The sequence below is a fragment of the Chroicocephalus ridibundus genome, chromosome 6 (assembly GCF_963924245.1).
Source record: "Chroicocephalus ridibundus chromosome 6, bChrRid1.1, whole genome shotgun sequence".
Taxonomy (NCBI): Eukaryota; Metazoa; Chordata; class Aves; order Charadriiformes; family Laridae; genus Chroicocephalus; species Chroicocephalus ridibundus.
The window spans coordinates 3,350,930-3,377,971 of NC_086289.1; the positions used below are offsets into that span (position 1 = coordinate 3,350,930).

Here is a 27,042-nt window from a genome sequence, read left to right on the forward strand (position 1 = left end):
AGTCCAGTAACTTTTTGTTGTTTGTTCGGCAAAAGCATATCTTCTGGAAAGGTATCTAGGGAATGCAGAGGTCACTAATGTACTCAGTAGATTTTTGTAGTAGGTAATCACCTTCTCCATTAGAGACGTGTACCTCAGAAGCACTTCTGTGCCAGGCATTTTGTCCTTGTGAAGCCCTTTGTACACTGTAGTCAAGTTAACTCTCCGTATCCTTTTTGACAGCACACCAGCTTGAGTCACATGTTTTTAAGACTTTTATCCTTAGTGAGTTCAAATAATTTCTGCAGCGATTTTCTACACTCTCTTATTTGCCAGTGTCCTATTTAGACTATGGATACCAAAACGAATACAGTCCTCTTCTTAGCAGTATCAGATAAAATGGTAAAATCGGAGTGTATGCATCCAATAATACATTATATAAATACACAGCTAATTGATTAAAAAAGCCTTCGTGGTGCTCAGTGATTAGGTTTGCGATCAATTAATCAGAATTATTTTATTGGTGTCATTTCCAGTTATTGTAGGTTTCTAGATGGTGAGCATTGAGGAAAATTATGATGCTACTGCTGATTATTTAAAAAAACTTCAAATAAAAACTAAAATATCACATTGGAAAATACCGCCTTCAAAAATAAAAATAGCACTGCCAGGCATGGCCACTTTTTAAAAAAGGAAATTATAAATTTGCTGGGTTTTATTGCAGGGTTTGGGGTTGGTTTTTTTGCATACCTTGTGCTTAGGACACAAACGCTCTGGAAGGCAGGTGTTAGCTATTTAGCAGTCCGAGAGGTCGTTACAGAAATATGCGCAAACCCACGTGCGAGCGGCGCACTTGGAGATTTCCTCTTAACTTCCCTCAAGCAGCACTCGGAAACAAAGAGCCCAGCTTCAATATTTAAGCCCAGAAAATGAAACATTCATGGGCTGTAGCTAGATATTGTTGCTGTAGCCGAACAACCCGCGCCTGCCTAAGGTTGAGGATGCACAACCGAATTTATATGCCGGCCGTAAAACCTGCGTTTAGGGACACAAAGTCTAACCAATCAGACTAAATAAATCAGCAGGCCCAGGTTTTATCATCACAGATAACCCTCATTAATCCAGCAAGCTTTTCCTGAAGACAAAGGACAAAATGAATTGCTTCATTGGCGCTGCCTGAGCGGCATGCTAATGCGGGGAGGTGGAGGGCATGAATTATTCATGCCCTTGCAGCCCGAGAACGGGCAGATCCTGGTTTTTCCTGTCACCATTGCAACAAGTGGCGGCTGGCCCGGCCGCGCACGGGCCACCGCAGGTCCCCGGAGAGCAGCGAAATGCCTTCGGGAGAGGGAAAACCTCCGTGCCTGCGCTGCGCCCGACACAGCCGGGTGGATTTTCAGGTTAAGCCTTACGCAAAATGGACCCGGGAAACACAGTCTTTTGTGACTCAACTGTACTTGACCATAAACTACTCCTCTTGGAAGAAAACAGGTGGCTTCGGTAAGTTTGTGCAACTTTTGACGTTTTCTGAATCCGCTGTAAGCTTTTTTCAGTTTACAGTAACTATATGTGCAAAACTATGTGCATTGTTTTACCGGTCCTTCTAAAAATAGTCTGCATTCTTCTGGCTTTTATAATGACTTAATGAAGCCTCAAAAGGCATGCAATGCATTTATTTTTAACTCTAGAAAATACATAAACAGTATCTACAGAACTGACACTAAAGTTATGATCGAGCCTTCTGAAATTAACATGTATTATTTAAATTTTCAAAGCCTTGTGGGCACACTACTAAACCTAAACATATTTACGATCCACGTCTGATTTCTTGCAACCAAAACTGAGACCGATGTAATTCTGTGTCAAACTGGAGAATCTGAAAGGACGTGTGTTATTTTTCATCAGAAATGTTGGTTCCCTGTTGCAAGCGTAACTTGTGCTGTTGCTCTTTATTCAGCTAAATACCTTCCTGATTGGGCTGGGAACAGCAACCGAGACCTGCAGAACGTTCTTACCATGCATTAACTATTCTGTTGTATCCTAAAATAGTTGAAAAGAATTAGTAACTTACCGAATTCTTCTAAGGGTAGGAAGAAAACACATTCTGTATGTAAAGCATATGGCAGTGATGAACTAAGGCTAGACTTACCACTTCTTTATAAGGTGAAGAGCAGCAAAATGTTTTGCTTTATTAGTCATTAGCAGTGTACTTACCTATAATATTTGTTTCAACTGTTTGTCTGATTTTTGTTATTTTCCAGTAGTGACACTGTCAGCATTGCCTGAGAACTCTCAGGTAACTCGCTCCTTGGCACAGTTAAAAAACTGATGTAAATAATCAGCTCCCAAGAGCAGAGGCCACGGGTAGGAGCGTGAATATGAAAAGAATCCTGAATAAGTTTTGATTGTGGATAACAAGCTCTCCCTCTTTTTATTTGTTTGTTTTTAATTACATAGTCCAGATTCTGCTGCTTCTACTTTATTGCCTTTGTTTTGATCATAAAAGCATTTTCTTTGACATTCCGAAAGACAGCCAAATTTTGAAGGGATAAAAGTACGGCATAATGATATCTAGTGCTAACAGTAATTAAATGCCCTGCGTTTTAAGAAAAAAAAAAGCAAGAGGTGAAAATAGGGATATGGAAATAACAGGAGATATGCAAACAATGGATGTAATCCTGCACTCCTTAATCATAGGAGGAATCCTTATCCACGTAAGTAATCCGTTGGTTTCAATAGACTCACATCAGTAGGTGCCATAGCAGAACGCCCATATTTTTCAAGGCGATAACAGCGTCTGTTTTACCTGTTTTTTCTGTAATGTAATTTTAGCAACACGGTTTTTGGTGATGTGTTTGAATGCATTAATGATAATATTAAATTAGACTTTACCACACGTCTATGTTGCTTCTAAAAGTATAAAAGAGACAAATGGAATAACGGATTAGATGTGTCAGTAAGAAGGTACGAGCCCCACGTATTTTATTAGAGATGTGCTTGCAGTAGAATAGCACTACTCACCCTGCTGACTGTGTTTGTAGATTACTTTTTGGTACATGAGGTATATAAACTTTGCTTCTTTTAGCACAGGATGCAACTTTAGCAAAAACTCACTATGACAGCTGATGTCTCATAAGGTACACTTGGGCCTCCACAAGAGCGATGTTGATAAACATGGTTCATCTTACACATTTGAATACATGGTGTTGGTGGTGATGTCCTGTGAGTATTTTTTTTTGCTGGTATGGTCTCTGATCTTGCCAAAATAGCAGCTGCAGCTCTGCCTTGGGGATAACGCGTTTGTACAGGTGTTGCGGGTGTGGTACCCTCCTCCTCAGCCCAGCTTGGCGCTTCCGAGCCTTCCACTCCAAGACCATGCAGTGCTGCCCTGTAACCCAGGATGGGGCTTGGGAGCACCTGAGTGCCCTTCCCCAGGCAGCGCATCTGTTAATGAGGGAAAACTAATTACTGAAAAGCTTTTGGTACAATGGGGGTTGAGAGGTATAAATAGTCATGAACTGGTGCTGGTGCTCTGCAAGCCACCAGCCCGTCTTTGTGCTGGATGCCAGCAGCGGCAGCGTGGATGTGAACGTCACGCTATAACCATCGCGGTCATTGCTGGGTTAAGATGCTTCCTCTGTGGAAATGTTCTCTTGTGTGCCCCCTGAAGGGGACAAAATAGAAATGAAGTAAAAATGCAATGGATGGCAGTTCCAGATGGTATATAAAATTTACACTTAAATGAAGTCAGTATAAAGTACCCATTGGCTTTCTGTTGGTTGCGTTGAGATATCAAGAATGAACTGATTGTTCTTTAATCAGCTTCATTACATGGCAAAGATGTTGATGTTTTGTATTTGCAAATGAGGTACACTAGATTATTAGTATCTATTTGCGCTATATGATATGTATGATATACGGTATGATATATTTATAGACAGATTATATATGATATGAACTATCATATAGAAGCAGTTTAATGCTGAGGCTACGTGTCTCTTACGGACAGCAGAGTGCTGGAGGCAATAAAATGACCAGTGCCAAGAGGAAGGGCAGGGTGGCAGCTGCTGCTGGGGAGAGACCGGAGTGGCCCTCGGCAGCAGCTTTTCTTCTCACTTCCTCCACGCAGGGTCCCAGCAGGAGCATTAATGATCTCCAGGTACGTCCCTTTCTGCCCCCTGCCCATGGGGTCAATTATAGAATCATAGAATGGTTTGGGTTGGAAGGGACCAATTGTTCTGGTTCCTAATCCTTGGAGAACCCCACAAGCATTGGTTGCACATTAACTTGAACTTTATAACCACAGTTCTGAGGGTACTTTTTTTTCTACATTCATTCTCCTTTGTTGAATTATAAAAAAATATATATATATCACATGCAGCTATTTTTTTTAAGGATCTCCTTCTGGCAATGGGCAGGGGTGAGGCGCCCGTTTTAATTTTTACTACCTTTTGTGAATTTTAGAGGTGGCTGTTCATGCAAATTTATTGAAAAGCCTTTAAAACTTGGCCCAAAAAAAGTGCTCTAGAGTGGTTCAGCTCATTTTGAATCAAAAATAGTGTGTTCGGTGATTTGGAGCAGCCTGGTTTTTTTTTTTTTTTTTCCTTTGTGCATACAAACTATGTACAGCAAGAGGTGTTTTCTGTAACCACTGACGTGTCATCCTCATGTCTCTTCATTAGAGGATGCCCATGTCTCCTTGCTTCTCATCCCAGGCAGAGGGCAGGGGGTGTAGTCTCCAGTTTCCCCGGGTTAGAAGCTCTGTGAGAGCAAAGCTATGGGTGTGAGTGCTGCGAGCGATGGTGGGAGCAGGTTGTTCGTGGTTTGGCAGCATTCCCTCCTTTGTGTAAGATGTATTTTGCTGCTCTTTAGGGTTGGTGACACAAAGGCAGTGTATTGTGGCTGTTCTGCCTGGCTGTGGGCATTGCTACGGTTGACGGACTTTGCTGCATCAAGGTGGAAGTGTCCTGAGGTTCCCTAGGTAGGGCTTCCATGGCAAAGCTTGAATAAGTGGTAGTTCTGCTGGGCTAAGATATTTGAAACAATACCAAGCTCCAGTTCTAAGCCCAAGTAGTACGCAAAATAAAAGGCAAGTTTTAAAGTACAGGTAGAGGAAATTTTCTAGCTGCTGTTCTGCATCTGTCTGGCAGCCTGTGGCAGAGAAAGCAGAAAGACTGGAAAAGCCAGCGAGCAGCCCGCACAGCGTGCGGATTGAGCAAGGTCTGGGAGCCTGGCCCTGGGAAAGCCGGGCGCTGGCTGAACATCGGCCACTTACTTTACTGGTCCCCCAGGTCACAGCCACGTAGCAAACTTCAGCAAAGGTAGCACGATGTGGTCACTGGCTATGGAGCAGAGCCTGGAGGAGGAGATGCGTCCCCTGGTTCAGCATGTCCTTGTGATGGGACTTGCCACATCTGTTGTGTGTAGGACCTTAGGGACAGCAGTGCCACATGGGAAGGGTCTCCAGCAGAAGGGAACCACATGACATTGTGGGTGACTCAGTTTGGCCTTTAACCTTGACAAAAGACTAAACCAACGTACCTACCTTCATTAGTAGTAAGCTTGTAGTAGCTGCCTAGTGGCTTCTGAGTGGAAAAGCTGAGCTGGTGTGACACAGCACAGGTAAAGCTGCAATGCCTAAGAACTTGAAAGGGTTTTACTTGTTCTCCATGTGTTCCTTTGCTGTACATCCCGTTCTGTGTCTGAGAGCAGCCAGGCCCGGAGGAGTGGCAGTCCTTACCCTCTTTGCGGTCTCGCCCAACCCCAAGCTGATATCTCCCCAGGGCATGTGTCAAGAATGTTCTTTCATACAACATTGCTGCTGTTTCATGTGACATTTCTGTCTCTGTATCTCTCCAGAGAGGGAGACGTGCGCAGAGGACAGTCACACTCAAACCTATGTGTGCGGTCCCAGGCCCAAACCTTTCTCAGATTGTCATCGGTGATGTGCAGCATGCATTAATCATGGTTGTGTGATGGTGTAACACATCGGTCATACTCCCATGGCTTGTAAAACTCGTGCATGAAAGATTCATCCTCAAGTTTTGAATTGCACAGTACTTTGGGAAAGCGCATCTCTTCCCCCCAGTGGGGTAATCAGTTCAGGAATTAGCTGAGCTCCCGAGCAGGTTTTTGTGTGTATGTGTGTGCACCCAGTAGTGACACCTAGTGATGTCCAAGGAAGATTTGATTTCTTGATCAGAAGAGTGGGCAGGGAGCAAGAGGAGAGAGCCCCAGACTCTGTTCTGGTTGAACTGCAGATGATGAAATCATTCAGAGCTACAGAAAGGGAAGTTCTGAACCTGAATGTCAGCCTTAATATATTTAAATGACAACTACTGAACTGTCACCTAATGGTTGACAGTAATTACTGACAGGCAGAAAGCAACTCTTTTTATAACCTGCATTTGAAGAAGTCTAAGCTATAAAGTATATTAAGGGCCCATGACACAGCCTTGACATGTGGCCACAACTGACAAACAAAGCGTCTCCCCCAGGCCTTGATTTGCTATATTAGATGAGTAAAAAACATCGATTGAAAACTTTAGATTTCACAGCCTTCAAGAACTGACTTGTCTATAGTGCGCGTTGCTGTATTGCGCTGTGAGGGCAATTAGCTGGAAGAGTGTGTTCGTTTTCATTCATTAGTTGACAGTGGTGTCTTTCAAAATGATCTCCTGCACTATGAGCAGTAAATGATGGTACGCTTTCAAAGGTTAAACATTTTGATTTTTTTTTTTTTTAGTATAATTTGCTTACGTTCAGAGAAGCTATGTTAAGAATATTATTAGACACTGGAGTCTCCCTCTAACTGTTACAGTAATGAACAACTGTTGGAAACTGTTTGGTATTTCCATGGTTTGAGGCATCAGTGGCCCCAGAGAGAAATACGTCATCTTTCAACCAAGTCTTTAATTATTTCCTGAGTTGATAAAGGAGTTAATCTATTACTGGCAAGATACTCCCTTCAGTTGTGGGTGAATCTTAAACCTTTTCAGTTGCTGTCAAAATCAAGCGATCTGCGTGGATTACTCTGAATAACACTGCGGTGTTCTTCTGTAGCAACCACGTTGTCATTTTTGCTGTTTTCGTATTTCCTGGCAACACGTTTCCGAAGAGCTTTGTTCTCGCTGTGGAATTACGCTTGAGACCCCCTCCTGTGGCACTGTCTGACACCTGACAGTCCACCAGCAGCAAGTGGGAAAATTCAGTGTAAACTACTGTCGGGTGTATGGTGATGACCACTCTCTGTTTTGAACGTGCATAATCTTTCCTCAACTCCCCGCAAAGTGTACACAGCCTCTCGATGAGTGTTGCATCCTGACTTGTTGATGGTGTTTTACCATTAATAATTAGGGTCCTGCATAGGGATGTATCACAAACAACTGAAAATATGCCTCTGGTGCCCTTATATAAACCTTTCCTGATGATTAAAGACCATCAGTGAAGGCTTTACAAGGGACAGAGAACATAATGGTGCAGAACAAACATATAATAAACAGTGGTGAAATTAGTTAGCTATTGCCAGTTATTTTGGCCATCTTTTGGAAGATGAAGAATTGAGTCAAGAGAATATAGGTAGAATTTTGCTTGTATCTGTAGTCTAGCCCAGGATGAACATATGGAAAAAAAGAAGTGTTTCGAACATCAGAAGACTGAGCAGAAGGTAACGCTAGCTGCAGTCCTCGTGGGTAGCACGAAGCACCTCTGGGATTGCTTCAAATCTATCCATTTGAATTTCACTGATTGCATGTGTTTTTATACTTCTATCAGTCTAGACTTCTAGTGTCTCTCATTGCTGCATACATGTAAAATAAAGTTGGGAGGTTGAGTACTCAACAACCGGGCAGCCTGGGGAGGTGGCTTTCATGGCTCAGCTCAGAAATCCCCGTGGGGAGGCGAGGGCAAGGCAGAGCCCATGGCCGCACACTCGGCACCTAACTCTTCTGCCTACTGTTTCTTCTGAAGCCACCAACTGCTGCATTTGGGATGCTGAGAAGGAGCCCGCTCTCCTCTCCGTGTCACCAGCGCGGTGCTGGTGCAGCTCTCCTCACATCCAGCTTTTCATCCACGGAGATGAAACAAACACATTCACAGCTGTCAGACGATTCTACGTGTAAATCAGTCCTACCCATAGCTCTTGTGCGTCGTGAGGAATGTACAGTTTGGAAATGTATTTACAAGTTTGTTTTTTTTTCACAATAGTATCAGGTTTTAACAGGCAAAGTCCCCCTGCAAAGTCTTACAGGAGGAGGGTACTTTTTTCCTGTGTAGTCAGTTTTTGTTACCAGATCAGTGGCCCAGGTTGCCCAGAGCAGCTGTGGCTGCCCCATCCCTGGAGGGGTTCAAGGCCAGGTTGGACGGGGCTTGGAGCAACCTGGTCTGGTGGGAGGTGTCCCTGCCCAGGGCTGGGGGGTAGAACAAGATGGTCTTTAAGGTCGCTTCCAACCCAAACCATTCTATGATTCTATGATCACTTTTTAGGCTAAGTTATACTGAAAGCAAGGTTTAATCAATAATGATGCGGCTGGCCTCTGCTTTGCTAAAATTTCGCTCCACCATCTTTTTGCTCGTGTGACTGAGTGAATGAGAAAGAGACACCCATTAAATTGAAGTCGGGTGTTCACCTTCGTTAATAATCATAGAATCATAGAATCATAGAATCATAGGGTTGGAAGGGACCTCTGGAGATCATCTAGTCCAACCCCCTGCCAGAGCAGGGTCACCTAGAGCAGGTTACACAGGAACACGTCCAGGTGGGTTTTGAATGTCTCCAGAGTTGGAGACTCCACCACCTCTCTGGGCAGCCTGTTCCAGTGCTCTGCCACCCTCAGGGTAAAGAAGTTCCTCCTCATGTTTAGGTGGAACTTCCTATGTTCCAGTTTGTGCCCATTGCCTCTTGTCCTGTCCCCGGGCACCACTGAAAAGAGCCTTGCCCCATCGTCCTGACACCCACCCTTTAAGTATTTATAAGCGTTGATAAGGTCACCCCTCAGACGTCTTTTTTCCAGACTGAAGAGACCCAAATCCCTCAGCCTTTCCTCATAAGAGAGGTGTTCCAGTCCCCTAATCATCTTTGTAGCCCTCCGCTGCACCCTTTCCAGCAGTTCCCCGTCCCTCTTGAACCGGGGAGCCCAGAACTGGACACAGTACTCCAGGTGCGGCCTCACCAAGGCAGAGTAGAGGGGGAGGATGACCTCCCTTGACCTGCTGGCCACGCTCTTCTTGATGCACCCCAGGATGCTATTGGCCTTCTTGGCCACAAGGGCACATTGCTGACTCATGGTCATCCTGTTGTCCACCAGGACTCCCAGGTCTCTTTCCGCAGAGCTGCTCTCCAGCAGGTCAGCACCCAACCTGTACTGGTGCATGGGGTTGTTCCTCCCCAGGTGCAGCACCCTACACTTGCCCTTGTTGAACTTCATAAGGTTTCTCTCTGCCCAGATCTCCAACCTGTCCAGGTCTCTCTGTATGGCGGCACAGCCTTCCGGTGTGTCAGCCACCCCACCCAATAATAATTTTTACGCCGCATTGCAAAACCAGAAAAGCAGTCCGCACATTCCATGCTAAACTGCAGATAACAGCACAAAATTTCTCAGCGCAATTTTAGAAAAGGCATAGAAGCAATGGGATTCCATTCTCACTTCCTACATCTACAATCGCATGTGGATAATACAATGCGCATTGTCACAGTGAGTATGATATACTGTAGAGTGCATTGTGGATATGTCTCTCATACAATCTTTTCCATAGAGAATAAAATAGTTGGACAGAGATACAGAACTTAATGGGAGAAAAGAAAAAGCCGCGTACCAGAATGGACATAGCAAATTGTTAACTGCTGCTCCGGTAGATTTAGGAGGGTTGCTATGGTTTCTTTTATAAAAATCTTCCAGCCACAGAAATGACTCTTGCAAACAATGCTGCGTGTAGGTGTAAAGAAACGTATCGCACGTGCGGCACCAGCCCATGTGCACGGGGCCAAGCACACCAGCGGGTGTTCGGCGCTTGGTGGGTGCTGGGAATCGCCAGGTCAGCCGTGCCCTGTCCTCGCCTTGAAATTAAATTGCCGTAATGCGAACTGAGAACTGCCCAGTGCTAACAGCCATTGCTTGGTGACAAGGTGAGCGCGTAGCATGGCAGTGCTAAAACACCCCAACTCCTGTTTTCCTGTTGTATCCTCCTCTTTTTGTTATCTCCTATCTCTGAATTTCTCAATGCTGAAATTTTTAGGCAAATGCTGCATGCTTCGGGGTTTTTTTCTTGTTCTTTCTTTGCTTGCGTAGTGCCTTGAACAACAGCTCATGACCTAGTTCTGTCTTTTAATTGCTACTGCAATATGAATTTTAATTCCAACCAGAGTCCAGATGTACTGAGGATATGCAGCACGTGTCAGGGCCAGTGCCATTCATCTTACAGGCCAGTGTTTCCCAGCCCTTTGAATTCAGGGAGCCCTTAACCTTTTTGAAAAAAATCTTAAACCATCATCATGTATTTCACTGTTGTCTGGTGGTGGGAAACGGAGATAATAACTGTTAATCTAAATGCTAATATGTATTTTCTCTTACAGATTAGTTTGTTTTGCTGTTCTTTAAGCTTTGACTAAAAATATTAATGGAGATGAAAGTGAGCCTTGTGCTTGCATCCTCCAGTGCCCAAGTGAACCTGGCCATGGGTACCGACAATTTCTAGGAGCCCATTTATGCTTCTAGATACTTAATATTGTTTGCTTCTTTTCGTGACCATTTTTGTTGACTTACGGACATTGGTGGTAGAAAATGAGTGTCTCATCAAGAACTACAGGTATTATGCATCTGGTGGGGACCATAACTTGATGAGCAAGGTATTAGATTTAGCATGCTCTAAAGTATGCTTTTTGGAGCAATGTAAACTTTGTTCACAAAAAATACATTTATTTCTCTGCACTTCAGAAGAAACACCGGCTACATTTACTGCGTTCTGAGCATGCCACAGATTTCCTCTATCAGTTGCCATTTAGCTGTTGTGCTTAGCTAAGATTTCCCTCTGTTGCTCCACTGAAATGGGTAGTGAAGGCAAGTTATCAATATGCCTTCTACGGACTGCTCCAGAAAGAGCTTAATTTTAATCATTCTATGATTGCAGCTTATGAAATACACTGGAATCCTTTGGGAGGAAAAAAAAAAAAGCGTATGTAAAAACATAAGCTGTTTTAGGTTAGATTAGATCTTGAAATGCGAGGATACACTAGTATTCAATCAGTTTAATTGTTCATATCAAGGAAACTGCAAAATGGAGAAAAATGTAGCAGTTTCTGATGCACACATAAGCGTGTCCTACCCAAAACATACGCATACAAGGCACGCGTGAGCGGAGTTTTTCTTTATATTATACCAGTTGATATAGAATGCAGAAAAAGAGGGGCGATAATGCTCTGGAGAGACAGAGGAGAGCAGAAAGCTGAGGATGCAGCCTCGCACAACCACTAGAAATGGGGCTGGGAGGAGACACCCAGGGAAGGACAGCACGTGGGCGCCTTTGAGTTGAGTGCTGGTAAAAAAGCTGGTAAATCTGGACCTCGGGGCAGAGCGGCTGCCTGGGCTGTGGCTCCACGGGCTCCTCCGTGGGCAGCCAAGGCTCTGCGTCGTCTCTGGGAAGGTGCACAGAGGAGGATCCTTCTCTTCATGGTCACAGCATCATCTTTATCATTACAGTTTCCTCTTTCCCAAAAACTACTTGCCAGACCCTGGTGCTTGCTAGTCACTCTGCCAAGCAAAGATTTAAGAGCACCGTTACATCAAATTGTTATCCCAGCGGTATATTATTACAGATAAGGATGTATATTGCAACTTGTTCTTACAGTAGACATAACGTTACTGCCTTTTATTATTGCTGATATTTCATGTACAATACAACTTCATTTGATTAGCTAACTAAAATGCATTTTCTGCCAAAGATATGGTGAGCAGGAGGGAAAATCACCTTCTTGGAGAAATGCCTTATAAGAGGGTGACTAAAAAACGCAGATAGTACAGTCTGAGAGACAGAAATTTTGTACGTTAATCCCAAAGACTCCCCAAAAGCTGTGGAACCTTGGAGCTGAGCTTTCAGAATACAAACCAGCAGTTTAGCTGTAAAATAAATCTCTTTAAAAGGAAACCATCGTGATATCACCTACAAACATTTTAGAACAGTGAGTTAATCTAAAGGTTATGAGTAAAATGGGAGAAAGATGCTTCTGTGTGCAGAGGGTAAGTACTTTTATGTTTTGGGGAAAAAAAACCTTCTGTTCCTCACCCAAAGGGCTGAAGCCTTGCCTTAAGTGCAAAATTCAGCCGTGGCCAAGGGAGTCATCCCTAACACAACCGCACTTATATCATCTCCTTGATACCCACACTCACAGTGGCAACATGAGATCGTTAAATAAGGTTTGACCTTCTTTTCGCGTCCTCTGTGGAGGCAGCAGACCAAGTTTGTGGGCCAGCAATCTGCGTGGGTCTCTCGTCTCACCTTTGTGCGGTCGATGGCGATTTCTACGCTGCCACGCCGCCCACAGCCGAATCCTCCCTCGGCAGCTGAGCCATCAGCAATCGCTTTCATGTGCGTCTCCCCTGTGGGGAGCGTGGGCTGGCTTGGTTATTGTACGTGGGAGGAGGATGTGAGAACGGGAGCCAAACACCACTGCAGGTCCCTTTGCTCTTGCAGGTGGAAAGATAAAATGGCTTGTAAATGGGTCTCCGAGCCCTCTTCCATAGTGCCAGGGGGGCTTTTCTTGCTGGGGGCTCATCAGGGGGCTGGCAGAAGGGCCCCCTCTTGCACAGCATCTGCTGCTTTCACCCCGCGAGCCTGGCGTAGGGTGGAAGGGCTGCGACGGGGCAGGACCACAGCTCCTGGATGGGGCACGTTTGTGACTCCAAAATTGTGTCGTTACCTGCAAACCTCTCCCGAAACAAATAGGACGGCAGAGGGAATGCTTGCGGGAAGCGTCCAAGGAAAGAGGGCTGAATGCGGGGTTGGTAGGCTTGTGCAGGGTTAGAGAGCTGTTTCGGTGGCTCCTCCCGGGAGCTCGCCCAGCTCGGGGAGCAGAAAGGTGAAAAAGCCAGGGGAGAGAAACCTGAGGAATGGCTGAGCGAGCCGCAAGGAAACTCGTGCTCCTGTCTGCGTTTTACAGGCTGGTAAATGCAGTCCTGTCCCGGGTCTGTGAGAAGCGACTAAGGAAAGAGCGAGCACCTGGCGTTACCTTGTCTGCTGGGTCCACCTTTCCAACCCTTCCAGCCGATAGATGAGCACGGCAGGTTCCTGTGTCATGACTTAGTCTTAATCACCTGTGCTCATTTACCCTCTGGATCCTCAGTGAGCTTCTCTGCCTCTCACTCACATCTGAATTCCGCTTTATTGCTTTTAATGTTGCTTCTCTTCCCCTTTGTGCTCCTCAGGTAGCAACTGCGTTTTAGCGTGTTTTCGGAAACCCGCAATAATATTTCCTGAGACGATTCATTTCTTTAATTTGTTGCTGTTCTGGCATCTGACACTTCCCGCTCGTGCAGAGCTCTCCCTGGACTCGAGAGTCTCTCTGCAGTACATGTATCTTCAACGCGCTTTATTTTAATCAGGGCTCCCGGAATTCGGTAATACTTCAGGCCAATTTCTACAGTAAATCTGAACGCATTCAGCAAAAACATGTGCAGCCAGTGATCAGACATAATTGCCAACAATTTCACACCCACAGAATCCTTGCTTGACTCTAACATTCCTGGAGCCCCATCTTTCCCATCACTGTTTCGAGCAGGAATCTCGCGGTTGCTAGGGGATGGAATTTTTTATGCACTTCTATATGAAATATTTTTAGCATGAAGTGGAGAATTACCCATACAGTTTTCTGGTTAATATTTGCTGTATTAAAATGGAAGGACCAAGATGCAGCGAGAAGCAAAGCTCCAGAGGTCCGGAGGCCAGGTTTGATGCAGGTACTATCCAGGCATTCAAAATATTACTTGAATCCGTGTCTGCTGAATTTAACTGGAGCTCTGACAATTACAGGCTGTCACAGGAGACTTCCACTTCTACTCCTGACTCAATTACCAAGTCTCACGCTTCTCATCATATTACCATTGCTGTAAATAAAGTCAAATTCATTCTCCTTTTTTCTTCGCTAGTCTAAGGAGAAGGGAATTGGCTAACTTCTACCACCTAGCATCGAATTGAGCCCAAGCTTCAGAGGAACTCTTAGGTGAATTTGAATTAAATATTTTTATGGGCAAATTTGAGGTTATTGATGCACTGAGTTTAAAAAACAAAGCCTCCCATATTTATTACCCATTCCCAAATTCTCGCTATAACAGCACCTGGTACCTAAAGACTAAAAATAACAGATATACCTAAACAACTTGGGTCTCCTTAAAATTTTACGGATGAGAATCAGTAGTAGAGAGGGTACTTTAGCATGCCACTAGATTTTCTTTAGTGCAACTGTACTTTCCATAATGCATTCTGTTCCTTATGCAGCCTAATACTTGTTTTCCTTTTTGCCTATTCTTGCATGCTGAAAAGATGTTTACATTCAGCTGTTCGTGACTCTTGGTCTTTTTCCTAAGTGATTAGTTGATTGCAGCTCAATAATGTTTGAGTAGTTCAAATTATTTCTTGCACTTCATGTTTGTAGCGATCTGAGTCTGTCTATATACAACTTCTGAATTGTGTCCAATTCCGGGACTCATTAAACACGCATGTGTCGGGCGGGCTTCACTTCCAGGAGATGTGCTTTGCTTCTCTTCTTTTTCCAAGGGCTTGCACAGGCTGATTGCAAGAAAGGGTATCAGCTGAGGATCATCCCTGGAAGTGCTCTCCTCTTGAAATTAAATTCCTCTAAACCTGGGATTCCCCAAACTGTGAAGTGCACACCATAGTGCTACTAGAATATTGGCTGGGTTGCTCTCACATGCCTTCGTAGAAGTACTTAACCGAGCTGCATGAGATAAGTGTCGCTACACAGGCAATACCTCCAAAAAATATCCATGTCTTGCGGAGCTCCTTGCCGTACCCCTATGACTCTACCCCTCTTCCAGCTCAGGTGAGCTCCCCTCCAAGACCCCAGTTAGCTGCAAGGCATTCGGGATGATGCGTGAAGAGGGCGCATTGGATTTGACTTCTGGATGTCAAGGGTGGTATTGGGGCTTGAGGTGTGAGAAGTGGTAGGAAGGCTGGGAGACGGGAAATCTTTTGGGGTCCTAGGTTGGTGTGTGAAGATTTGTATGGTTTAATAGAAGCAGTAGTGATTGATGCCTGTCTTGCACTTGTGCACACATGCCTCCCTGGTACAGAACATATATCTTTAATCAGTTTAACCAAGGGTGATAACACCATCTTAAGAAACAGTTGGTACTAGGATGGAAACCCCACGGAAGAAATGTGGCTTAGCAAACAAGGGTATTTTCTGTGTTACAGAGTTTACTGCCACCTGTGTTGGTTTTACAGCAGCAGAAAGGAATGCCTGGGCTGCAGTTCCTGGTTCTCATTTTTTAATGTACTTTATTAAAGTACTTTTTATAGTGCAAAATGCATGAGCAGTCCCTGGAGCAAAGATGTCCTTCTAGCAGTGGAATGCCTCCCCTCTTCCTTTATGTGCTTTCTTCAACCCATGAACCCTCTGTTGTTTTACCTGCTTCACCCTCCAGCCTGGCTATGGGTTTCTTCTGGGAATTGGGAAAATATACTCCTGAATATCAGGTCTGGAGTCCATCTCCTGTTTCTTTAACCCTTTAATGAGCCATTTAGTTATAACTAGAGAAACCAGCTGAAACACCTGACATGAAGGAGGGGGTTTGGGCTGAGGATCCCAGCACCTGGGAAGAAGGTGGGAGTTGAGATATGCCCTCCCAGTCAGCTGGTCTGAGCACTGTTCTCTCCACCTCCTCTCTTTGAGTCCTCAAATCTCTTGTCTCTAAAGTGTAAGACCTTTTCTGTTGGTTCATGGGACCAGGGCATCTCAGAGGGTGCTCCTGGCTCACTGCTGGAGCTGGAAAGTGGCCTCCATCGTAGTCCATCTCCTCAGCCATGCACGCGGCACAGGCTCAGATCAGCCAGAGCGGCCTGACCCAATAAGTAGGGCTGCAAATGGGGAGAAGGTCTTCAGCACAACGCTTTGGGTGCAAAACTCAGGCATGGTGGTAAGAGAGGATTGTACGCGCAAGAGGACAACAGCTGCGTGAAAATGAAGCTTCTCCAAAAACCGTAGCTCCACATATAGCCATCCAACCTCTGCCATGCGCTGCCACAGACTGCACATCCACCAAGATCCACAGAATATCAACAGAAAGAAAATGCTGCATTTGCGTAGAGATTTCACCCAGATTCTGCTGCTTCCTGGTAGGTGCTGCTGGGGAGAGGTGAAGTCTTTGGGCAAATAGTGCCATCACTGATGCTTTGTATCAGGAGGGCTCATTAACTCCACAGGGCTGTTTCTGAAGATGAAAAGTCTTCTTTTCACAGTGCAGGAGTTTTAACTGTGCCCTGGCTAAAGATTACCTCAACCTGCTATGAATTGAGATGTTTCACTAATTGGTTTCTTGGTTCATTAGCCAAATTGTGTGTATGAGGGAAATGGAAAAAGCTCAGAATGAATTTCCCTTGCAATCCTTAATTTAAATGGTGAATAATAATTTTACGTTGAACAAAACATGTCACGTGATTTGCAGCGGTGAGGTTAATTTTTTTTTTACTTTGGGATCATCTGCTTTGTGGGAAAGCGATCCTCAGCTGTGCCTCATTCTGCCACGGTGTGACACCAGGTAGGAAAGATATCATCATTATAGTGTAATAATCTCAAAGTTTATACAGAAATACCTTGTCATGGGCAGTTCCTCCTCATATATTGCTTTAAGTAGTGAGGTAACAGAGAGAAACAGCAAAAAAATCTTTAAAAGTCGGCTTTACTGCAATGGACGCTGGGGCTCTATGTCCACTACAGCTACGCAAGTAAGAAAACTACGTGTTTCTAGTTTACTCTTTCCGATGCAGCGCGCTCAGCTAAAAATCAAAGGTTATCTCTGAGCAGCTAAAGGGAACAAATTCCTCTAATTCATCAAAGCGAATGCTGTAGAATTTAATCTGTTTTATGACTTTTCTACCATTGATTGTTATGGCATGACTGGGGCCCGGGAGGTCATTTGTGAGCACTGAATTGCTAGTTGTGTGACAGTAAAAAAAAAAAAAAAGAAGGCTAAAAGAAAGGTTAAATTAAAGAAGCTGCTAGAAGCTATTTTTGTAAGATGAATGTATATTATCTAAATTAATGACAGTAAACCTCCAATTAGCTGAATGTTGATGCAGAGTTACAGCTTTATAAGGTAAATACATGTTTTCTCAAGCCAATGGGTTGGGGAAGGAAATGTTTAGCCTGCATCTGTAATAGGGTTACAGGTAGATTAACATTTCCTGTGTATTGGGGCACAGTGACCTGGCTGCTCTTGCTGACAAATCTTTACAATAAATCTGTCATTGCTTCCTAACAGCAACACAGACTGTGGAAGTTATGACCCTGTCCTCCAGAGTATCCTCCCAAAATATGGGATGGGCAAAAGCCTTCAATGTGCTGGTTTGTTTTTTCCGTAAACAGCTTAGCTTTTATTTTAGAACGGAGATTTCTTCTTCAGCCCAGTGCATGTTGTTTTGGCATAAATAAGTTTGAAGTGGAACTTCTGAACTTCTGTTTCATTAATTTATTGAATTCCTCCGTAAACATACATCAAAAAGAACAGCAGCTACAAACTCCTTTTGTTGTGTTGTTTTGTTTTGTTTTTGCAATTTATACATGCTAAAATAAGTGCATAATGGATTTATTTGAACAATGTACTCCTTGGAAAGTGTAGAATTTTCTTGCAGACTGTCTTTGTGTGAACGGTGGGTTAATCAAGATGTGTCCTCTCACAGTCACTCATATTCATGAACGCTTGCAGTACACCATTTAGCTGTGTATAAGAGTTTACCAACATTATGGCTTTGAAGATCAGCAAAAAAACCCCCAAACAGGTCTGTTTAAAAAACGAACAAAAAAAAAAAAAGGCAAAACCCCCCTAAAAAACAAAATTCCACCCCAACCCCCAGAACAACAACAAAAACCAGCCAAAAACCACCTTTGCATTATTTCTTGAGGTCTTATTTTCCTGAATATTTCTAAAGGATGCCCACAGTGTCTTTTATAGAGGCCTTGTGACCGTACCGTAACAGCAGCACCGGGTCAGAGCAAGGACCCAATTACATCATTATCCTGATTCTGGTCGTTTAGGTTCACGATTTAATGACGTGTTGTGCAGAAGAAGTATCTTCTAACGTGTGTGTAACTACCCAGTAGTTTCACGTCTCCCCATACCTCTTCCAATGCATCTTACGAAAGCTGTTTGTGATTTTTGTAGATCTCTACCATATTGCTTCTTTTTTGACTTTTACGGACAAGTCCCCACTTGTTTATCGTCAGTGTTTGGCAGTAACAGTCCTCCTTCTGGGCTGTTCTGGGAAAATATCGGTTCTTAGTATACGTCTGCTGATTTAGGATGGAAATTGAATTTAAGGAGATTTTGAGGTACTGCTGTGTGTGTTTTGTTTATTTGCCCAGTTTACTGTGTATTTTCCTTGGTTCTTGGCTCTGCTCCTTTGTCAGCCCGGTCTTCTGTCACTTCTATGTAATTTATACTCGGGGTTTTTTTCCATAGTGTCCACTGATTTATCTTAATCCCGTCATATTTATGAGATGCCTGGGATATCAATATCCCTTTTTTAAAAATAAACAGGCATTCTGGATTACTCAGCGCTTCTGCACTGTGTATGCTTATTTGAACTCACACAGTTAGTATTGCTCTCGTTGCGATTTTTATGCTCCATGTATAAATGCAGTCTTGCTTGTCTTGACTGTTCTTTGAAATTATTATTTTTTTTTTTTTTCCACCTAAGACTCTCCCTCTCCGCTCTCTCCAAAGATAGAGAGGCTTTTATAACCAACTTTTCTTCAGCTTTTAGTTCGGGAGTGGGGAAAAAAAGAAAAAGGGGAAAAAAACAACCAAGAAAACTCTCTTAGCTTTAAAAGCGTTAACTGTGCTGTTCTATTCTGGTGTAGATGGAGCCAGGCTTTCCTTGCAGGCCTCCTCCTTAGTCCCCAGAGTTTTCCCAGTAAAGCTCTCCTCTTTCCTTCTCTCCATTGCATTTTCCTGCCCAGGGACTGATCTATTAGGCTGGGACTATTTTTTTCTGTGAGGGTTTGTTTTTTGGGTTTTGTTTGTTTGTTTGTTTTCTTGTGTCCACCTCCATCTTTCCCAGTCTCTCTGACTGACTATCTGAGGAGAGATCATTCTCCTCCTGAAAGCCGAGTGATATTTCCAACACATGTAGTCAAAGACAAATAGTTATATATGTTGCTTGACCCAGATCACTGGCTGGACACCAGCTCACCTTTTCCTTAATTCTTTTTTTCCTAGCTTTGATCCCCACTGCTGTTTATTTTACGTTTCTAGCAATCTCTAAGAGACATTTAGCAAGGGCTTTGGATACAAGATGAATTCCAAAATCCATAGCTTTTTCTCATACTGTGTTTTTGAACTGAAATCCCCTTGAAAGGTCACTTGAAGGCTTGAAATACTTGAGCATTTAGGTTGTTGTTGATTTTTCTCATGGTGATTGACTAGCCATCAAGCTCATCATGCTCTTCTAAAAACAGAGTAAGTGGTTACATTTTTCTTTCTTGTAAAGAAAGAGCCACTGAACTTCTGCAACATAGCTGCTGGTGGAACTACATTATGCACGTGTGGATATCCACAGAAATGATACACGGGTCAGACCAAATAGTGTTGACTTAAAGGGTGGGTGTCAGGAGGATGGGGCCAGGCTCTTTTCAGTGGTGCCCAGCGACAGGACAAGAGGCAACAGGCACAAACTTGACCATGGGAAGTTCCACCTAAACATGAGGAGGAACTTCTTTACCTTGAGGGTGGCAGAGCCCTGGCACAGGCTGCCCAGAGAGGTGGTGGAGTCTCCGTCTCTGGAGACATTCCAAACCCTCCTGGACGTGTTCCTGTGCCACCTGCTCTGGGTGACCCTGCTCTGGCAGGGGGTTGGATGGGATGATCTCCAGAGGCCCCTTCCAACCCCTGCCAGTCTGTGATTCCGTGACCCTACTGTGCAGAGGAGAAACCATTTCATATGTGTGTGCTGTAGTTAAAGGAAAACATTAATCCATTTTGAAATGCTAATGATGGCTGGTTTGTTTTCACAGCTCAGCATGGCAGCATGTGAGTTATGGTGGTTCTGTACATCCCCAGTGAGATGCCATGGTGGATTCTTTATTGGCAGTAGCTGGTTTGTGTGGGGCTTTTTTTGTTAAGTGAATGGTCTTGGTCATCATGCTAATAACATGTTTTTATTTGTGCAGTTGACTGTGGATGTGTTGTGTGGGATAATGTATTTATAGCTGGAGGCTTGGTTTGATGTCCTTTCACCAAGTCTGGCTGAAATAAGGATTACTGAGTTCACAGTTCTACAGGCAATCCCAAATAATGTATAACGTCACAGATGTTTAATGGTGGATTAAAACACTGAATTCACAAGTCTTGTGAGGAGCGGCTGAGGGAGCTGGGGGTGTTCAGCCTGGAGAAAAGGGGGCTGAGGGGAGACCTTCTCGCTCTCTGCAGCTCCCTGAAAGGAGGGGGCAGCCAGGGGGGGTCAGGCTCTTCTCCCAGGTAACAGGCGACAGGACAAGAAGAAATGGCCTCAAGCTGCACCAGGGGAGGTTTAAATTAGATATTAAGAAAAATTTCTTCACTGAAAGCATTGGATCAGGCTGCCCAGGGAAGTGGTTGTTTTACAAATGTAGAAAAAAAAAAAATACTGACTTTTTTGGCTAGATGGTACTAACTTCTTTAGGCATTGACCTGCCTACATATGAGTTTGATGCTGTTTTAATTAGTCTGTTTAAGCAGCATGATGAAGTGTGTGAACTTACATGAGATCAGTATATCATGAGATCAGTATATTTCTGTTGCTCCACTCTTAGTTCATGGCCTTAAAATACTTTTCCATTTAGCTTCCAGGCTTTAATGATCCAGCTCTGCATTGACAAAATGCAGAGGACTGAGTTATGGTAGAAAAATGTTAATATTATACAGTGATTTTTTTTATTTTTTTTTTTTTCTTCTTGGGAGAAGATAGATCATGTAAATGAGGCAATCATTGCTAAGAGCCTAACTTAAATTTTTTCGTTTCTCCAATACAAAGTGCCAAGTCTTTATAAGAAAATGGGAGATGGTAAGTGCTTTATGGAACTCAGTAGCAAAAATATAATAGCTCTTTGAAAAGCTGCAAGTTTGGTTTTTTTGTAATGAGTGAAAAAGTAAATTGTATATTATTTCTGCCAGAGAATTAGCTTTCATTTATTTAAGGCAATCAGTGTTTATTATAATTTACCCATTTGGAAAAACAGATTTTAAAAAAATCCCCGTGCTCTCTTGGATTTACGATGGGAGTCGTGTGTTTGGTTTTCACCACAATTAAATAAAACCTTACCCTTAAAAAAGAACTATTAATATTCTTCAATTCGTATTAAATGTTCTTCAATTCTGTATAATCCTGTATCATCTTCTATTTGGCAGCCGCACAGCAGCTGTTTGCTCACTGTCTTGTGATTAATTCTCTTACTGTTCCAGAGTGTAATATACCTAGTTTGTTTAGAGAAAGGGAATATGTTTCATATTTAAAAATCCCTCTTACTGCAGTTACTGCATCTTTGTGGATTTAATTAGGTCTCAGTCCCTTCCAAATCACGTAAGTCAAAGGTCCCATCTTACCTGTCCCTAAGGCATCATTACAAAAAGTCCCCAGATGGAGTCTAGTTTCTAACTGATGACTTTACCATATAGGGGCTAATTACTTCTAATCTTACACATTGATGAGACTGTATTTTATGTCTCTGAGCCACTGAAACTGTAACTGCCAAATTATCCTCTACTGTAATAAGCGGGTTATTTCTCCATTAAATGGACTGGCTTCACAAATGACAACCCCTTCCTGCCAGGCTCTTGCATTTTAAGCCATAATTATTTCTGGCACACGGTTCCATCCGATGAGCCCTTGTTAATCCACGTTATGATCTCGGATAAGCTGCTAGTGCCTGGCTGATTTAAGCCAGGAAAGGGTGAGCAGAGCAAAGCAAGGGAGCCGGGAGCCTGAGTCCCGGGGAGGCTCGGGAGCTGCTCTCTGGGGCTGCGGCCGGCTGGCTGCCTTTCACTTAGCCCTGCCTTGAACCTGGCTTTTTCTTTTTATGAGCAATAACCTCCATCGGATCCTTAAAAGAAATGACTCAACGCTTTCCCCTTCTGAGAGGGAAAAATTGTATTTGGAAGCCTATAATGCATGAAGGTGTTGGCAGCCTAATCTAGTATAAGCTGCCTTCAGTTAGCCCTCTTAAGCACCGGGGAAGAGAAATGAATATCTAAAAAGCAGCAAATAACTACAATTGCACTCTGATTTCATGGCTATATGTGATAGAGGTCAGTAACATAAAGCTGTTTATTTCTTCATACAAAGCAGCGGCTGTTATCATAGCTTGCTGTAGGTGAAGCTATTGGAAACTCCGCATTCAAGGAAATATCGTATTTTATTACAGCATTACTTCATACTGCATGGGCTCCCTTCCCTGCTCCTTTCTCTATTAGTTTTGACCCAGTCTGATGGATCTAACCTTGGGGTTGGTTCCCCAAAGGAGGAGTTTACGCCAGGAATCCGAGCGTGAAGTTATAATAATTTGGGTTTAGTATATTCCAGACCTTAATCCAGCTCTGCCAATAAGTAACTGCTAACTGGAAGCTTTGGTAGAAAAGCAGGGGGTTTGGAAGAATAAATTTTGGAGATGGTGGAACTTTCTCTTGGCTAGTTTCAGGGAAGTCAACAGCACCTTATCGAATTAGCTATTACTTTTTAAAAGCAACAGGGAACTAAATTGGCAATGCTGTCGGGGGGTGGTGGGGGTGGGAGGAACCCACCAAAAACCAAAACAGCAGCAAAAAACCCAAACCCCCAACCTGGAAAATCCTGGAAAAATCCTAGTGCTGTCACTATGGCTACCACAGTCAGAAACGCTAATTTATACCCAAGGTACAGAAACACTTTGTGCTCAGTTTCAGTACTTCATTTACATTAAATAAATTAATAAATTTTAAAAAGCAGCGGCCCACCACCTAATTGTGGATTAATAAACTTCCCTTAAACGTTGAATGAAGTATATAAATCTGCATTTATAAACCTATAAGCATTGACGTTCTGGCCAAGGTGTTAATCCCAATGTTACTCTAACTAATGCAGTGATACATTTAGAGTAATAAAACGATCCTAAATCAATATGACGTAGACTGCACTGATCTTCCAAAACAATGCTTTCAGTCTAGGGCATGAGAAGCATTTTTGGCCTTTTATTTAAAAGACCACGAATGACTTGCTGAAATTTTTGTTTCTTTGTTTACACGACATAGGTGGCTTTTATCCCGCTAAGCATCTGAATAGTATACTTACTTATAAGTGTGTTTTGTTGTTTTTTTTTTCTTTTTAAAAAGGCACTACCCTGAAAGCCTGTGTTTTGGTCTGTTTGAGGGGGTGAAAACCTTTAACCCAAATGAATGCAAGGTTAAACGTGCTGTTGTGGCTGCCATTGCAGGTGTCCCTCTCTGTGCTGCAGGTTTGTGAATAACAGGACAGGTTAAGCAACGTACAAACGAGTAGCCCTGAATTTGCTTTTTCTTTCTTACCGTTATTTGACCTTAGTCTTTTCAGTGATTAAAGCAACACATAAATTTTGTGCTGATCCTCTCAAGCTGGCTTCAGTTGGTGGGATTTTAGTTTACAGTAAATACTTCTGTTGTAAAAATTGGCCGTTTAGTTTCAACTCTCTTGAATAATGCAGTACTCTGTAGAATCAATACCTGTGTATACGCATCTGTTTACCGTTCTCACTAACCAAATTGCGTGTTATGTATCACGGGAAACAAAATACAAGAGATCTCAGCTCCAACAGGAGAATCGATGTCCGTGGTTTAAAAGACAACCTTACTGGCTTGTGACCCTGTTTGGCGCCTCGTGGTGGGGCAGCTGTTGGAGTGCTCCCAGCACGCATTTATATGTGCCCCAGGAAAGGCCAAGCTCTTATCCGCTTTGCCTTTGGATGTAAAAGTCACCAAGTTAACTTTTTTTTGATTGGACATAAATAATCTCCATCCCAAATCAAAAAAAGTGAACAGCCAAAACCCCACCCCATCCTAAAAAACATTGAAAGTTAACCAGAGTGACTTCAAGTAATCCAATAAAGACACTTTGTTGGTCTGGGCCTGTTGGCCCAAGAAAATGAGGGTAGAAAGATGTAGTTGTGGTGTGAGAAAGGGGAAGGGAGGGTAAAGGCTACTCAGAGGAGAAGTGAAATTGTTATTTCTGGAAGGAGGGACATCATAGTTAGTGGAAGCGGAGCACTCAGCTGGCCTCTCGCAGCTACCTGCAGTGGTTTTGTGGCTGGGAATTTAGCCAGGGCACCATCCTAAAATGGGAAAGCGTGGGCCCAGCAGCAGCGTGACGGACAAGAGTGTACCCACAGTAACGCGTTAGTTCTCTGAGGTTAGCCCAGGAGCGTGGCTGTGGGGTGAAGAAGGGTGGGAGCTGTATTTTCCCAAGGATTCAGAAGCCGTGTAGGACTAGCTATTATGTTTTGCCGATGCACATATTAACTAAGTCAGCCAGTGTGACTGGCAGTGAGTAATCCACTGGCACAGTGGAGTTGCAAGTCCAGTGTGAGGAGGTCGGTTTAATAATTGCAACCTATTCCATAAAATGCCCCCTGCTTCCAAGGGATTTTATTTTGGCGCTTTCGCTTGGGTTAGAGAATTGTGTGGGAGAATTGCTTGGGGCAGAATTGTGCTGTAGCATGAGAGTTCAGCTGTGAGCCAGCCCAAAATAGAGAGCAGAGACCCCAAAGTACGGTTTGCACAAGGACCGTAGCAATGTAGGTAGGTGTTATGTCTAAACCGAATTTCCAGCCGAAACTTTCCTAAAAGAAAATTCCACCCGAATTTCTCCTTTGCCGAAGCATCCAGGCTTGCACTGGCTCCCTGTGCAAGGGCAAATCTCCCCTGCTCCCGATGCAAAGTTCATTGCTCTTGGCTTCAGACAGATCACCAGCTGGTCACATCCCACCTGAGCGTCGGTGTCTCCAGTATGGGGTTGTGAACTCTTAGGATCCTCCTTGTTAAGCCTGAAAATGCTTGGTAATGTCCTGTAGGTCATTCGGCGGCTTCTAGCTGGAGAATTTAATGGTGGTTAATGTTAGAGAGAATACCGATAATGACCAAAGAGGTTTTTGAAAGCACATTCAGCAGAGTCTGTCTCCTGTAACTGGTGGACCTGAAGAGACCTTAGGGATCAACTCTCATCCCAGAGCAGGCCGTGGAAAGACTGAAATTGAGAGGGGTCAGAATTTGGCTGGGGGAGCTGTGCTGGATGAAGAGTGCAGCTAAATTATTTAATGGCTTATGTGTTGGCTCTGGATCAGAGATTGTTGCTGAACAGAACAACTGTAGGACAAACAAAGTGGTGGTGGTAATCATCCAGAACAACTTAATTTTGCCTTCGATAGATAGTTACTTCAGCATTTCGTTATACCCACCTAAGCTGTTCAGTTATTACTTCACACAGCATTATTCCAGGTATTCTCTGTAGTAAAATTTGGGTATCCGATGCTGTGTCTATCATAGCAGGCACATTTAGGAAGATAACTACTCCAGTAATGGTTTGCTATGTGACTATAAGGAGGACAGATGTTGTACATCATTATGTCTAAGGTACAGCAATACTGGGGTCAAGCAGTTACGGCATCATTAGATCGGCCTCTAGCACTTGACTTTTCTTCGAGCCTCTCAATTTCCATAATCTTAGCATGAGATTTCCGTATTTTTTTAGAGAATGAAAACAAAGAGATGAAATCGAAAATACAGACTGAGATCAAGAGAGGAAGAGATCAAGCCCGTGAGTTGGTACCCTGAGATCCAAGTGTCTCCTGGTGCTGTGCCCTCCTCCCTGTATCTCCTCACCCATCCCCTCTTCCCTCTGCTCCCAGGACAAGGACCAGCACCCACCACCAGCGATGTGGCGCTAGGGGTGTCCTGCTCGGCTGGTCAATGCATCTGTGGATCAAACAGGAGGAAACGTGGTGAACTTCTCTCTCTGGCAGCCTCTCATTTCTACAAAGCCATTGATTTTTGCAGTAAGCTTGTCGGAGATCAGCTATCGACCCTTCTGTCATGTTGGCTGAAACAGCCCACAAGCTCAAAAGCCCCAGGTTGGACACACAGAAGGACAGGGCATAAATTAAATTCCTTCTGGAAATCAGGTTAAAAATTTGTTCCAAGTAGAGACCACAGCGCAAAAAGGTTGTGGGAGGGCTTTTTTTGTTGTTGTTTTTTCTTTGATTGTTTCACTTGTAGTAAATGATAGTTAGGAAAAATCAGGACTTCTAAAACAGAGGGACAACTTCCCTGCAAGCATAGTTTTGTCATGATATCCAGCATGCTGATGCCCAAGTGAACGTGACCCTTTGTGCTTGGCCCTAAATCACTCTTAGTGACCTCATCATTAAAACATATAGGTATGTGAATTACTTTAGTCGTAGTGGTAGATCCTAGAGGACAACTGTTGTGAAAATAACTGTTCACATATTGAAATATTTTCTGGATTGGCCTGGCATCAAAATGTGTTGGGGATTGTGTGTATATTTAAGAATGCAATCCGGAGAGCAAGGAAGTCTTGCAGCAAGTAAAGGAAAATGCGTTTTCTTATCCATCTGTTGCAGCTCTGATGTTGCTGAATGCAATAATTTGGGATCTGAGCTTTTAGTTTTGCACGAGAAATGGAATATACAAACAATCATGAGTTTTGTGTTGTTGCTAGGCAGCAGGTTATTGCTTCTGGGAAAAGCGGCCACGGCTGCCTGGTCCGGCCAGGGCTGCTCGGCCGGTGGGGCCAGGTGGGTGCTCCCAGCCCTGCTCCTTCTCATTGCGGTGACATCTGCTG

General features: G+C 43.7%; 1 protein-coding gene across 3 annotated transcripts in view; it reads left to right on the top strand.

The window, feature by feature from the left end:
- C6H10orf90 (chromosome 6 C10orf90 homolog) overlaps nucleotides 1–27,042 on the top strand; it is a 108,253-nt gene that overhangs the window by 36,262 nt on the left and 44,949 nt on the right. The window contains exon 1 of one of the 3 annotated variants that reach the window (XM_063339606.1): nucleotides 1,246–1,479. The exons of 1 other annotated variant lie outside the window; for it this stretch is intronic. In XM_063339606.1, the coding sequence (XP_063195676.1) occupies nucleotides 1,314–1,479 (166 nt within the window). In that variant the 5' untranslated portion in view covers nucleotides 1,246–1,313. Of the gene's footprint in view, nucleotides 1–1,245; nucleotides 1,480–27,042 lie in introns of those variants that run through there. One more of the 3 variants, XM_063339607.1, reaches the window with a different exon arrangement.